Source organism: Mercenaria mercenaria, unplaced genomic scaffold (assembly GCF_021730395.1).
Source record: "Mercenaria mercenaria strain notata unplaced genomic scaffold, MADL_Memer_1 contig_1139, whole genome shotgun sequence".
Classification (NCBI taxonomy): Eukaryota; Metazoa; Mollusca; class Bivalvia; order Venerida; family Veneridae; genus Mercenaria; species Mercenaria mercenaria.
The window spans coordinates 27,243-41,039 of NW_026459116.1; the positions used below are offsets into that span (position 1 = coordinate 27,243).

At 37.2% G+C, this 13,797-nt stretch overlaps 1 protein-coding gene across 1 annotated transcript; it reads right to left on the reverse strand.

Annotated features, from left to right (window-relative positions):
* Positions 1–1,933: 1,933 nt before the first annotated feature.
* On the reverse strand, positions 1,934–5,119 carry LOC128551481 (uncharacterized). Its single transcript, XM_053532351.1, has 5 exons — positions 5,005–5,119; positions 4,485–4,660; positions 3,486–3,647; positions 2,652–3,155; positions 1,934–2,611 (listed from the first exon to the last, which is right to left on the reverse strand). Exons 1-5 carry the CDS (start codon positions 5,117–5,119, stop codon positions 1,934–1,936), a joined length of 1,635 nt encoding a protein of 544 aa, XP_053388326.1.
* Between the last annotated feature and the right edge of the window lie 8,678 nt (positions 5,120–13,797).

The window sequence follows — 13,797 nt, forward strand, 5'->3', positions numbered from 1 at the left end:
GCTGTATCGTTTATGGTTCCGCAAGAAAATCTTATTTACAAATGTTAGATACCATACATAATCAAGGTCTTCGTATTGCTCTTGGTGCATTCCGAACATCGCCAGTTGAAAGTTTATATATTGAAGCAAACGAACCATCTCTTTACACACGCCGAGAAAAACTTTCACTGCAATATGCTTTAAGAGTGGCTGCCAACAAATCCAATCCTGCTCATGAAATTATTTTTAAACCAAAGTACTCCGATTCATATGAGGAAAAACCAAAACAAATCAAACCGTTTGGATTTCGCATACAATCTTCTATGAATGAAACTGACTTCAAATTCGATGGTATTAAAGAAAATTCAATTCCAGATACACCACCATGGACCCTTCATACCCCTACAGTTCTTTTCGATTTGAAAACTGCCTTTAGAAAGTCTGAAGTCCAAATATCATGAAATCAAATCAACTTACAATGACTTTTTTGCAATTTACACAGACGGTTCAAAAGATGAATCAAAGGTTGGCTGTGCTGCTGTCAGCCTCCTTCATCAATCAAAATTACGTTTGCCAAATAATGCAACAATATTTTCAGCCGAGGCCAAAGCTATTGATTTAGCTCTAAATTTTATATCAAAAAATAGTGCAGAAAAATTTATTATCTTTTCCGACTCGCTTTCTGTTTTACAGTCAATTCATAACCGAAATATGGAAAATCCATTCATTCAAAATATTCTTCTCAGGCTTCATGAACTATCTTTAAAAAAGTTTATCATATTTTGTTGGATTCCTAGTCATGTTGGTATTCATGGAAACGAGGATGCTGATATTGCAGCAAAGAAATCCCTTTTATTATCACAATCTAATTTGAAATTACCACATACCGATTTTAGGCCCAATATAAACAAATACATTTTATCTAAATGGCAATCGTCATGGAACCGTGCTTCATTCAATAAACTTCATGATATCAAACCTACTCTAGAGGAATGGCACCAAGGGAACAGATCTGTTCGCAGGGAGGAAGTTGTTCTTTCTCGCTGTCGAATAGGTCATACCCGTTTGACTCACTCTGACCTTTTGAATAAAGAAGATCAACCCGAATGTGTACCACGTCAAACACCGCTAACTATTAAACACATTTTAATTGACTGTGTGGACTTTGCTACACAACGCAGTACATATTATGACGTTCAATCTTTGAGAGAATTATTTGACAACGTTTCAGTTGGAAATATTTTATCGTTTTTAAAGCAGATAGGAATATATCAAAAGATCTAACACTTCTTATTTTTATTTACATCTTGCAATATTATTATGTTTGCAGCTGATATTTTAACACACACGTACATACATTTTTACATTACTGTTTTTAGATATGCTTTACATTTTTACATGGATGCTTTTAGATATGTTTTACATTATTCATAGTGTTCTTTACATTTTTACATGGATGTTTTTAGGTATGCTTTACATTTTTACATCAATGTTTAGGCTTTACAGTTGGCGTTTGCAATATGACTTCTTCTCGGCGATATATGACCATTTTGTGTCGATTCGCCGTAAAACCCAACTCACTCACTCACTCACTACCGCACTAAATATGAAACTGTTGTATTAAATGAATTAAACACTTTTTGTAACGTTTTTATGTGCCTAATTTTGTCCAGTATAATAAAAGAAATATCATACAACAGCGTGTGCGACATTGATATTGTCAACCCTTGAAACAGAATGTCACCACTCTGCTTTCGCCTCAGGTGACATTCTGTCCTCGGTTGACAATATCAATGTCACACACGCTGCCGTATGATATTTATATAATGCCACAAAATGAGCATGACGAGTGTATTCCACACCATGCCAGTCAGATATTATGAGAAATCTAGACTTTCTATCATTTACCCATGCAAAACATACCCGTGACTTATATTTGTATAACAATTTCACTCTACAGCTCATAATAGAATCTCAATTTATAATGTTCAATCCATTTGATCAAAGCCTCCATATTTAATTTTGTTATAGGGTTCTTTGCCATTTTCAAGGTTTCAGTATGTCGACCCGGTATATTTAAAAAGGGTCTTACTACCCTAAGCTCTTTGATAATTTTCTGTTCGTCCTCTATAAAAGAAAACCTTTTATGCTTTTGTGAACGCTTAATTGAAGATGTTTCTTTATCAAAGTTTTTGGATATCTTGTCCATTCCAAAGAAAGCACTGCTTCGTTTAGCTAGTGAAGAGTCAGTTACATTAGAGCACCTTGTTCGTAAACGGCATTTTGTCAACCTTACCAAATGTTCCATTTGCATATCAGCTGGAATAATAGATTTTCCAGTGTTAACAAAAAGTCCATAACAGACCTCATTTGCTGCTCGTCCACTTAAAAGTACTAATTGTTGACTTAAAAACCGAAGAAGTTCTAGTGCATATTTTGAGTTATTGTTGTGTCCTTTTAATATCAGCAAAATGTACTTCATCAAACATAACAGACGGTCACGACTTGGTGCCTTTACAATGTCACATAATTCCATGTAAACTAAGCCTAATTCTATCACAGTTTTGCCATAGCAGTTTATTTTATCTGTATTGGTGTTTTCAACGTAATTCCCATTCATTACCCCTACTGACTGAACAAATACTGATAATGATTGGGCTGACTTGACGCACTAGCCAAAGCTTAATCTCCTCATTGGACATATTCTGGTATTCTGGAATGTTTTCTGGTACTACTTCAGTGTCTGGAAGTCCAAACTGCTGACATGCTGCTTCTATTGCATAAGCTTTTATTACAGAAACTGCTAATTCTCTACAGCTGTCATAGTGGTTCTTTGCATCATTCCCATCTGCACCCTTCCTTAACAAACGAATCTTTTGAATGTGTAGTGTAAAAGAGCCTGTGTTTTGTGTATCATACAATATCTGATAGAAGGTAGTCAAAATAGTCATTTGCAAATGAAATAATTCAAATGTAATTGGAAAAAGACTCTCAAATCGCTCTGGTTCTGAAAGAGCTGCAGCTCTAAGCCGCTTAGCTCCAGAAAAACGCTCTCGTGTGAGTTGGTCACCACCTATGTGGACTTCCTGTAATGGCTTTTCAGCAGCTTCATATGTTGTCTCACACAATTCCTGGTATGAGTCTAAGATATCCACAACTTCAGCATACTTCTGTTCCTTTTTTATTTAAAATGGGGAGGTATAACTAGGTTTGGTTCTTTTAGCCCCTCAGGTATGTCATCAATGACTTGACTGACTGCCGACTTGGCAAACTTCAGCCATGGGAAGAAATCAACTAGAATCCTAGTCATGATTAAAGAAACCTTTAACATGATGCCATTCTATTCCTGTTCATCAAGCATAAAAGTTGCTGCAGGTAAATACCGAAGGACATGTTGTGGATGTGTTCCTGGTAAATCAGGAAATGTACATTTTGAACAATTGCATCCGAGCCAAACCAGTGTTCCATGTGGCTCACTTTCCAGTATTGTTTCGCGCTTGAGCTACCCCCACGTGAAAATTAACATTGTCTCCTACAATACGGAACGTCTTTCCCTGTTTAACACACTCTGTTAGTTCTGTTTTGAAGCTATTGGAGATTGCTGACATGGTCTCTAACATTCCTTGGTGACTCAATGACACACCAAGTGGCTGTAGTCGATCATAAACCTGTTATAAAAATGTTTTACGAAAAAATTATGTTGTAATCTTGAAAGAATCTTTAAACAATTATTATTTCTCTCATTCAAAACTTGTGATTAAAGATAAATATATTTCTATACAGGACACTTATGGTATGATCCCTTTTTAGAACAAATTGAATGATGATTACCGTATGCTGAAAGAAGTGATCAAATATTTTTTATGTTACATAGACTATATTTTCGTTTGTTTATACGAATGATTAACCTCTAGAAGATATTTAATCTCAGTTAAACATAAATAAAATTTAACAGTAACACATTTATTTAATTAAAACATCCAAAAATATTGTGTTATTTTAATATATATATATATATATATATACTTGTAAGAATCTCCCATTACATATATGTCAGTTTGACTGACTTTCTTATCACTGTAGATTTTTCTTATACATCTAGAGAGAAAATAGTCTGGAGCTCCGTCAAATGGAAGAAAGTGAACACAGAATATTGAAAACGGGTTATGTAATTACCTGAATTTAAATAATTTGTTGTGAAATGAACTTCATAACAAAACAACAATGTACCAAACTGGAACTCTAACATCTGAAACATGCAACAAAGGAATGGATATTGTAAAATATATAAATTAAAGATAAATGCGTTCAACATATTGTATTATATTATATATATCATATTATATTTCTATCAGAATTCTTTTAAAACTGTTCTATTATATTATATTGTGTATACTCTAGATTTGGAAACATATGAAACTAAAACTCCAAAACAGTAACATTTGATGAAAACAACAAGCAAGAAAAAAAAACAAACAAACACACACACAAAAAGACCATCATACCTTTTGGTGGGCCTGTTCATTACCTAGAGAAATCGATATGACTTTCTGGACAGCAGAAAATTCTTGAAATCTTTGTTTCATCAACATTCCATATACAGTTCCAATGACAGGAACCAGCCCTTCTGTTGCCTTGGTGTTTCCGATTTTTCCTGAAGGCAATGCCACTGCAAGCAGCACTTCAGCAAAGAAGCTTTATTATTATTATTATTATTATTATACCAGATTTATATAGCGCCCTTTTCATGATCAATTTCACGTTCAAAGGCGCTTTACATAGTTCAAATGCAGCCACACAGGGCGCATAATTCATCCTCTACTAGTACAGACACAGAGCGATCTGACCAGAGGGACAGAGTGAGACAAAGCCCCCACGACAGAGAGATCAGAAATCAGATACAGGCTTGTCCGGCTAACTTAGCCTAGCTCGTTGCGAATAGACAGCCTGGTTCTTTAACGTGCCCAGTGTATAGCACTGATCCACGCAAGGATTGCCTGGGTTCCTGACCAGTACACCTCTAGCTTTGTTTTATCACAAGTTCGTTAATAATATCTGTCCAATTAAAGTTTCTTAGACTTTGATATTGTTTACTTACTGCACAGAGTACTGCCTTTGTCGATAACTCACGAGCATCCATCTCAGTGTCGTATATTATCAGTGTGTTGATTTCATTACGAATCATTAGCAAGTGATGATGACATAATAGCCCTGGCTACCTGGCGTGATGTTCCAGTACCTACAATGTGTCAATGACAAATGTCACATACTTAAAATAACTTTTCCGTTGGAGAAAGCATGACTTCCTAATATTATAGCTGAACAGTTATTATTTAAAGTAATTCTTTACTCTTACTCCACAAAAACAGCTTTGACCTATGCATTAATAGAAAAGACACAGATTATGCACATTCATACAATTTGCTTAGAATCTTACCACAGAGAAAAGTCTTTCTGTGACGAAGTTTGTAAAGCCCTTTCCTTTTTATTGAATAATATTTACGTAAGGTTTGGGAATGCAGTTTTCAGACAAGTAATCGGTATTCCCATGGGAACTAATTGTGCACCCCTTTTTGCAGATCTGTTTTTATATTGTTATGAAAGAGATTTTATGTTAAGCCTTTCTAAAGATACACAGGCAGACATTATAACTGCATTTAATAATACATCACGCTATCTGAATGATATACTTAATATGGATAACCCGTTTTTTGATCAGTTAGTGGAAAATATGTATCCAAGGGAGCTGCAGTTAAATACAACTAACAACTCGGATAATACTACTTCATTTCTAGATTTACATCTCTCAATGAACGTAACTTATTTATTACAAATAAGCTTCTTCGGCAGGGCTACCGTTATTATAAATTACGTAAATACTTTTCTAATTTTTACTATCGTAATTCAGATTTGGTTTATCTGGGGACCAAACGCCGCTCTTCATGGAATTACACGCCTCAACACGTGTATCATTGAAGGTTCCATGTTCACCGCCGTATGAATACGTCTGCGGATGTCTCTAAGTTGTTTTTGTTTTTTGTACTTTTAGCATGTGTAAATGTTGAGTTCTGCTCAACCCGGGGCTAGAGGGCGTGGACGGTAGCATGCATTTCCACTACCGTCCATGAAAAGGCTCAATCAAACCGAGCCTGCAACATTTTCGTTTTTGTCGTGTTGGGCGACCTGAGAAGTTTCCATTTTTTTACTATTTTAAAGTTATAATACCGGTAAAAATCACCGTTAAAATAAAGCAAATAACTGTAGATTAATTTTGTAGAAGACAGTCTAATGAACAAATTCGCCCGTTAGTTAGACTTGGATGGCCAAATATTGTTGAGATACGAATGGATATAAAACCATGAAATATTTAATGACCAGCTTTACACTAATTCACTCGTCAGGCTTCGCCGAATTCCGTAAACCAACGAAGACAGTGTCACGTGACAAAAATTTAAATACGTCGAAAACAACAATGGCTGGTCGGCCGTGATAGGATTTTGTGTAAAACGGCAGATAAATGCAGAAATTAAATAAAAGGAAAGGCAGTTTACCAGAAAATGCGATACGAATGTGCTAGACATGTTGTTGTTGAAAACCAATAGGCTGTAGAGAATCGTTATTTATTGACATTTTCTGAGAAATTGTATGTTGTTTTATAGATTTTATGTGATTATATAAATTCATAAATAGGTAAAATTTTGATACTGATTTTCAAGAATAACCACGTGCTCTGAACTGTTGCATGACATCATGAGTTTCTCACGAGAGACTGTGCGAGATGTTGCGGTTTGATACTAGTTAGTTAAAAATGGGGTTTCGCCATAACTAAATGAATGTGACCATCAGAAAATAAAAACAGTGTCAGTTAAGTTATGTTAGCCAGAACTAGATAGTCCCCATTGTCAATGACTGACTGTTACTGGGAGGTGACTGTCTGGTCGACACCGATGATTAATATAATCTGAAAAGTAGATCCCTCGGAAGCACCGAGAACAATACAAACAGTGAAAATTGCAGACTCGGTTTGATTGAGTCTGTTCATGAGCAGTAATGGAAAATGCAACACTGCCCACGCCTCCTAGCACCTAGATCCAGCCTTCATTGAAAACACAAATTAGTGTGCAATATTAAAATCAGCACTATTATATTACAAGTTACAGGTTAAAAGATGATAAAACAGATATTTCAGGTTTGAACAATCTAGGCCATTCCTTGTTGTATTTGGTGTTTATTATGTTATCGATCTAATATAGCCACAGATTGTGTGCTAGAAAGAGAACACAAACACGTGTTGATAGTTCTAAATTTTACTGACTACCGGCTATATGATACTGAGCATGCGCATTATAACATTCTAAATATATTCACATATAATTCATTCAGTATACAACACTCCTGAACTCTTTAAGAGTAGCACTAGATTTAACATGATGTGGTAGGTTGTTTCAGAGTCTAATGGTTCTTGGGGGGAAAATGAGTTCTCTTGATAATGGGTGCGAGAGAAGGGAATATAAAAGTGAAGGTCCTGAGAGCCTAGCCGGTACTGATCTACAAAAAAAAACAATGGACGAATGACGGATTTTATATAAAAGAATCAGGGATGCAAGGATGTGAAATTTCTCTTTGTTTTAACATTTGCCAGTACAGTTAACATTTCTGTGATGCTTCATCTACAGACATACTTGATTTGAACATATCTGGCGGCAGCCTTTCTTAATCTTTCAATTCCATATATTAGAGATTGTTGAATGCCAAACAGTTGAGCAATATTCCAATTATGGTTGGACATGTCTTATACGGAGTTTCTTAAATTTGTATATTTATCATTTGTTTGATCATTTCTTTTCATGTATTTAAGGGTCTTGTTTGTCTTTTTTTTGTGATCTAACACTGCCGGTTCGCGTAAATATTAAGCATTTTTATAGTTTTAAATTCATGGATATGTAGCTTATAGCGAAAAGCAATGTTTTTTTATTTCATTTTATATACCCTAATCACTTCGCATTATCGGAATTCAACTCCTTTGACCGGGTCTTTTTCCACAGCTCTAATTTATGGAGGTACTGCTTGAGAGTCTCACAATCATGCATGATATTTATAGTGAGATAAACTACTGTATCATCAACAACGAGTCTTACGGTGCTTTTAGTGAGCCTGGCAGGTGACGGACATGTTAAGAAAAGGCAAGGCCTAAGGACATACCCTTGCGGTACCCTTGATACCAAATGTGGCATATCTGATTGAAGACCTTTTGTGTTCGTTCTGTATTTAAAGGTATCTGATTTCTGATCTCTCTGTCGGGGGGGGGGGGGGGGGGGGGGGGGGGGGGGGGGGGGGGGGGGGGGGCTTTGTCTCACTCTGTCCCTGTGGTCATATCGCTCTGTGTCTGTACTAATAGAGGATGAATTATGCGTCCTGTGTGGCTGCATTTGAACTATGTAAAGCGCATTTGAACGTGAAATTGATAATGAAAAGGGCGCTATATAAATCTGGTATAATAATAATAATAATAGACCAGACGATTGTGATCGACTTTGACAAACAATTTGATAAAGTTCATTACTGTTAGGTCTGTCTATTTACTAGCTTCAAGGTAATAAAAAATTCTTGACTAAAATTTAATAAAAAATGAGATTCACAACTGTGCTTTGAGCGGAAGCCATGTTGGAAGAAATTAAGCAAATTTTATTATCTAGATGATTAATAATATTTGATACTAAAACATGCCCTATCAGTTGGAATTAAGCAATTGCAAGTAAGAGAATAGGTTTGTGACTGCTGGCTTTGCTTCGTGGGCCCTTTATGTATACAGGGACAACGATAGCCGTCTTCCAGTCTTGTGGAACACTGCTGATACCAAGTGAAGACATGTAAATGTTAAGTCTCATTTTTATAGAGGAGCAGTGTTTAAGGTGTTTAAGGTGTGGGCGGACATTGTGTTGTAAGCTGTTTTTTTTTTTTTGTTCTTGTTTTTTGTTTATTCCCCTTCTGATGAATCTAAGTGAATTCTTTGCCTTTGATGTGATGTTATCAACATATTCTGACCAAATGAGATACATTGTGTACATTTATTTACTTAGTTTTACGCTCAGATATTTAGCAGCGTCTTTCAGTGAGAGAGAGAGAGACAGAGAGAGAGAGAGACAGAGAGAGAGAGAAGACTTATTATTGTCAATAATTAGTTATAGTCTTATCAACCGAAATATGAAAGAAAAAGTAAGCGTATTACATGATACTCAAACGATGATGTGAACTTCTATAGATGACATTTTTATTTTTCACACTTACTGCATATGTGTCATACGATGACAACAATATTGCATGCAGACATAAAATTAGCCTTTTTCTATATTCGAAATCATTTCCTGTTTATGTGCGACTGAAAATTAAAGAAAAGTAAATAAATCGGTTGAAAACATATCAGTTGAAGGTTACGACCCAACTGTTTTGAGACATACCGCATGTTTAGTGTTCAACCCGTTTACAGTTGGACACTACGCTTCCCTCTTTGATTGCGTCTGACGGAAGAGGGGGAGGACTCTATGATGAGCAGTTTTTAAATCCTACCAGGACTGAACTGTTTTGATATTTGTCTTCTGGCCTGTTTCGTCGGGCCCTTAAGGGTGTTTCTCTTTTTGCTCTGTCTTCTGAAAAGGCATTGAGTACATACGTTTTTGATTCTTAAGGTTTGTTTTTTATATATTTATACACGAGCATTTTTGTGTTTTACATGCCATGCCTTTTTGTTTCCATTACGTGTGTAACAGATTCACCTGGAGGGGATTACTTTTATTTACACTGTCCCATGTCTTTGGAACATGGTGGGGGTAAGAGTGAGGTTAGGTGCACCATAAACCGGTTTAAGCTCCCCAGTGGTGTTTTTGCCACTGACCGTTCCAAGGCGGTGCCCCACTGTGTTCCTTTGTTTGTTCGTTTCGTCTTATGTGTTGGCTTTGTGTGCGTGTGTGTTGTTCGTTTTGTCCTTATGTGTTGGCTTTGGGTGTGTGTGTGTGTATGTGTGTGTGGTGCGCGCGTCTGCGTGCTGGGGGTTTCGTTTTGGGGAGGCTGCGTTTTTGGTGCGTGGCATTCCCTGTTTGATATTTTTCTTTGTTTTTTTCAGTACAATGTAATACAAAACTGCCGCACGAATAACCATCTGCGGTTTATTTCACTATTCATACGGGACCGTACGATTAGCCCACTTCCTTTAGCGTAGTCACGGACGTATCCGAATGATGGCGGTTGTGTCACTGAAACCGAAAGTAACATTTTTTATATCCGCCTCCATCGGTGGAATCTGTCAATTTACAGGTAAATTTATCCAGTCAATGTCTTCGTGAACGGATGTTTTATGCTTTGCTGTAGAAAAATGACCTTCCAACAAAAATCGCTACGTAATCTTCGCTGGCCGGTATTATAACTTTAAAATACAATTATAGCAATTTAAAATCACTTCTGCGGGAAGGTATATCAAAAAAAAAATCTGAAAAGTAGATCCCCCGGAAGTACCGAAAACAAGGCAAACAGTGAAAATTGCAGACTCGGTTTGACTGAGTCTGTTCATGAGCAGCAATGGAAAATGCAACACTGCCCACGCCCCCCAGCACCGGCTTAAGCAGTATTCAATCTTCAAATCTAAATGAGTTGAAATCAATGATCCCGAAGGACCAGAAAATATAACAACACTGAGATGAAGTCGGGGCGACTTTCTACGGCCGCCACACAGCACTTAACACCCGCTGTTGTGAAGTAAATAAAATCTAAAAAGTAGATCCCCCGGAAGCACCGAAAACGAGGCAAACAGTGAAAATTGCAGACTTGGTTTGATTGAGTCTGTTCATGAGCAGCAATGGAAAATGCAACACTGCCCACGCCCCCCAGCACCGGCTTAAGCAGTATTCAATCTTCAAATCTAAATGAGTTGAAATCAATGATCCCGAAGGACCAGAAAATATAACAACACTGAGATGAAGTCGGGGCGACTTTCTACGGCCGCCACACAGCACTTAACACCCGCTGTTGTGAAGTAAATAAAATCGGAAGAGTAGATCCCCCGGAAGCACCGAAAACAAGGCAAACAGTGAAAATTGCAGACTCGGTTTGATTGAGTCTGTTCATGAGCAGCAATGGAAAATGCAACACTGCCCACGCCCCCCAACACCGGCTTAAGCAGTATTCAATCTTCAAATCTAAAAACCCACTTTTTATGGGGATGTGATTAAGGCTACCGTTATTACAAATTGCGTAAATATTTTACTAAATTTTATTATCGTAATTCTGATTTAGTTTTAAAATTCAATAGTAATTTAAAGACACTTCTGCGAGAAGGTATTTCTAAACCCGTTTTTTATGGGGATGTGGTTTACAAACTTCGTAAGATCTTGGGTCATGGTAATTTTCCAAATGTATTTGGAAAGATTATCAAACGTTTTATTAAATGAGGTTACGACCCAACTGTTTTGAGACATACCGCATGTTTAGTGTTCAACCCGTTTACAGTTGGACACTACGCTTCCCTCTTTGATTGCGTCTGACGGAAGAGGGGGAGGACTCTATGATGAGCAGTTTTTAAATCCTACCAGGACTGAACTGTTTTGATATTTGTCTTCTGACCTGTTTCGTCGGGCCCTTAAGGGTGTTTCTCTTGTTGCTTTGTCTTCTGAAAAGGCATTGAGTACATACGTTTTTGGTTCTTAAGGTTTGCTTTTTATATATTTATACACGAGCATTTTTGTGTTTTACATGCCATGCCTTTTTGTTTCCATTACGTGTGTTAGAGATTCACTTGGAGGGGATTACTTTTATTTACACTGTCCCATGTCTTTGGAACATGGTGGGGGTAAGAGTGAGGTTGGGTGCGCACCATAAACCGGTTTAAGCTCCCCAGTGGTGTTTTTGCCACTGACCGTTCCAAGGCGGTGCCCCACTGTGTTCCTTTGTTTGTTCGTTTTGTCCTTGTGTGTTGACTTTGTGTGCGCGCGTGTGTGTATGCTTATTGTTCGTCTTGTCCTTATGTGTTGGCTTTGAGTGTGAGAGTGTGTGTGTGTGTGTGTGGTGCACGCGTTTGCGTGCTGGGGGGTTCGTTTTGAGGAGGCTGCGCTTTTGGTGCGTGGCATTCCCTGTTTGATATTTCTCTTTGTTTTTTTTACAAACTTCGTAAGATTTTGGGTCATGGCAATTTTCCATTTGTATATAGTAAAGTAAGTAAACGTTTTATGAAAAGAGGTTATGACCCAGCTGTTTTGAGACACACCGCATGTTTGGTGTTAACCCTTTTACAGTTGGACGCTATGCTTTCCTGTTTGTGTCTGACGGATCAGGTGGAGGACTCTATGATTAGTAGTTCTTAAATCCCACCAGGACAGAGCTATTTTGATTTCCGTATTTTGGCCTGTTTCGTCGGACCCTTAAGGGTGTTTTCCTTGTTGCTCTGTCTTCTGCAAAGGCATTGAGTACATGCGTTTTAGGTTCTTAAGGATTGCATTTTTATATTATATTTACAAGGGCATCTTTGTGTTTTACATAACATACCTTCTGTTGCCTTTACATATGTTAGGGTTTCACCTGGCGGGGATTACTTTTATTTACACTGTCTTGTGACTTTGGAACATGGTGGGGGTAAGAGTGACGTTACGTGCACTATAAACCGGTTTAAACTCCCCAGTGGTGGTTTTGCCACTGACCGTTCCAAGGCGGTGCCCCACTGTGTTCCTGTATTTGTTTGTTTTGTCCTTTTGTGTTTCATTTTTTGTGTTGTGTGCGAGGGTTGTTCGTGTGTGTCTTTGGGGAGGCTGCGTGTTTTGAACGTGGCTTTCCCTGTTGGATATTCTTCCTTGTATTTTAGCACTCCTAGGGAGCAGTGTAGACCTTTATCCTGCCCATCCATGTATTCTGATCTTGATCTACACTGGTCACTCAGGGGCAAAGTCTGCAGTGAAGAGCTAATATAACTCTGGTTTTAAACCTAGATATTTTAACTTATGGTGAAAGTGAAGAGCTTATGCAAATGCTTTGGAGTCTATTTCCTGGTGAGTGGAACAAAAACTTTGGATTGATGGAATGTACCAAAACAGAGTAGTAATAATCTGCAAATAGTACCCTTCCTTCAAAATAAAAATTGTAGAACATAGAAACTAAAAAAACAACATACATAGTAAGTCAATTAAGCCTGATTTCTCCTTGGGAGTCATGTTGGGGTGATGTCTTAAGCGCTTTAGTGCTGTTTTATTCAGTACATCTGCAGCAATGCATGCATTTTCCTGTAAAGCAAGTAACTAAATATTGTACAACAATATGCAGTCAAATATGCTCCCTGAACTTCTAGTCATGTCATATTATTGCGTAAAAAAAACAAAGAGAAATATCAAACAGGGAATGCCACGCACCAAAAGCGCAGCCTCCTCAAAACGAACCCCCCAGCAGTTTGAAGACAATTTGTATACAATATAATATTGATATTTTATTTCATTTGGAACCTAATCAAAACGTTTGAGTCAGTGGCCTTGTCATGTTAAATTGCAGGCAATGTATATAAAAAAAGATAAAGTGAAATAATCAAGCATATAAATGTCATTATACCTGAAGTTGCTTTTTAGGTTGCGTTTTTGGTACGTGGATTCCCTGTTTGATATTTGTTTTTTTTTTCTATAAACACCCAGTCACCAGATTTACAATCCTCAGCCCTGAAGAAAACATATTTACCATTAATTGTTTTTATAGACAGCATAGACAAATCAATATTAATCAGTACTACTTCATGTGATACAAGTAATAACCACACTGTGTTGATTAAGTTGTACATTGTACATGTATATATAA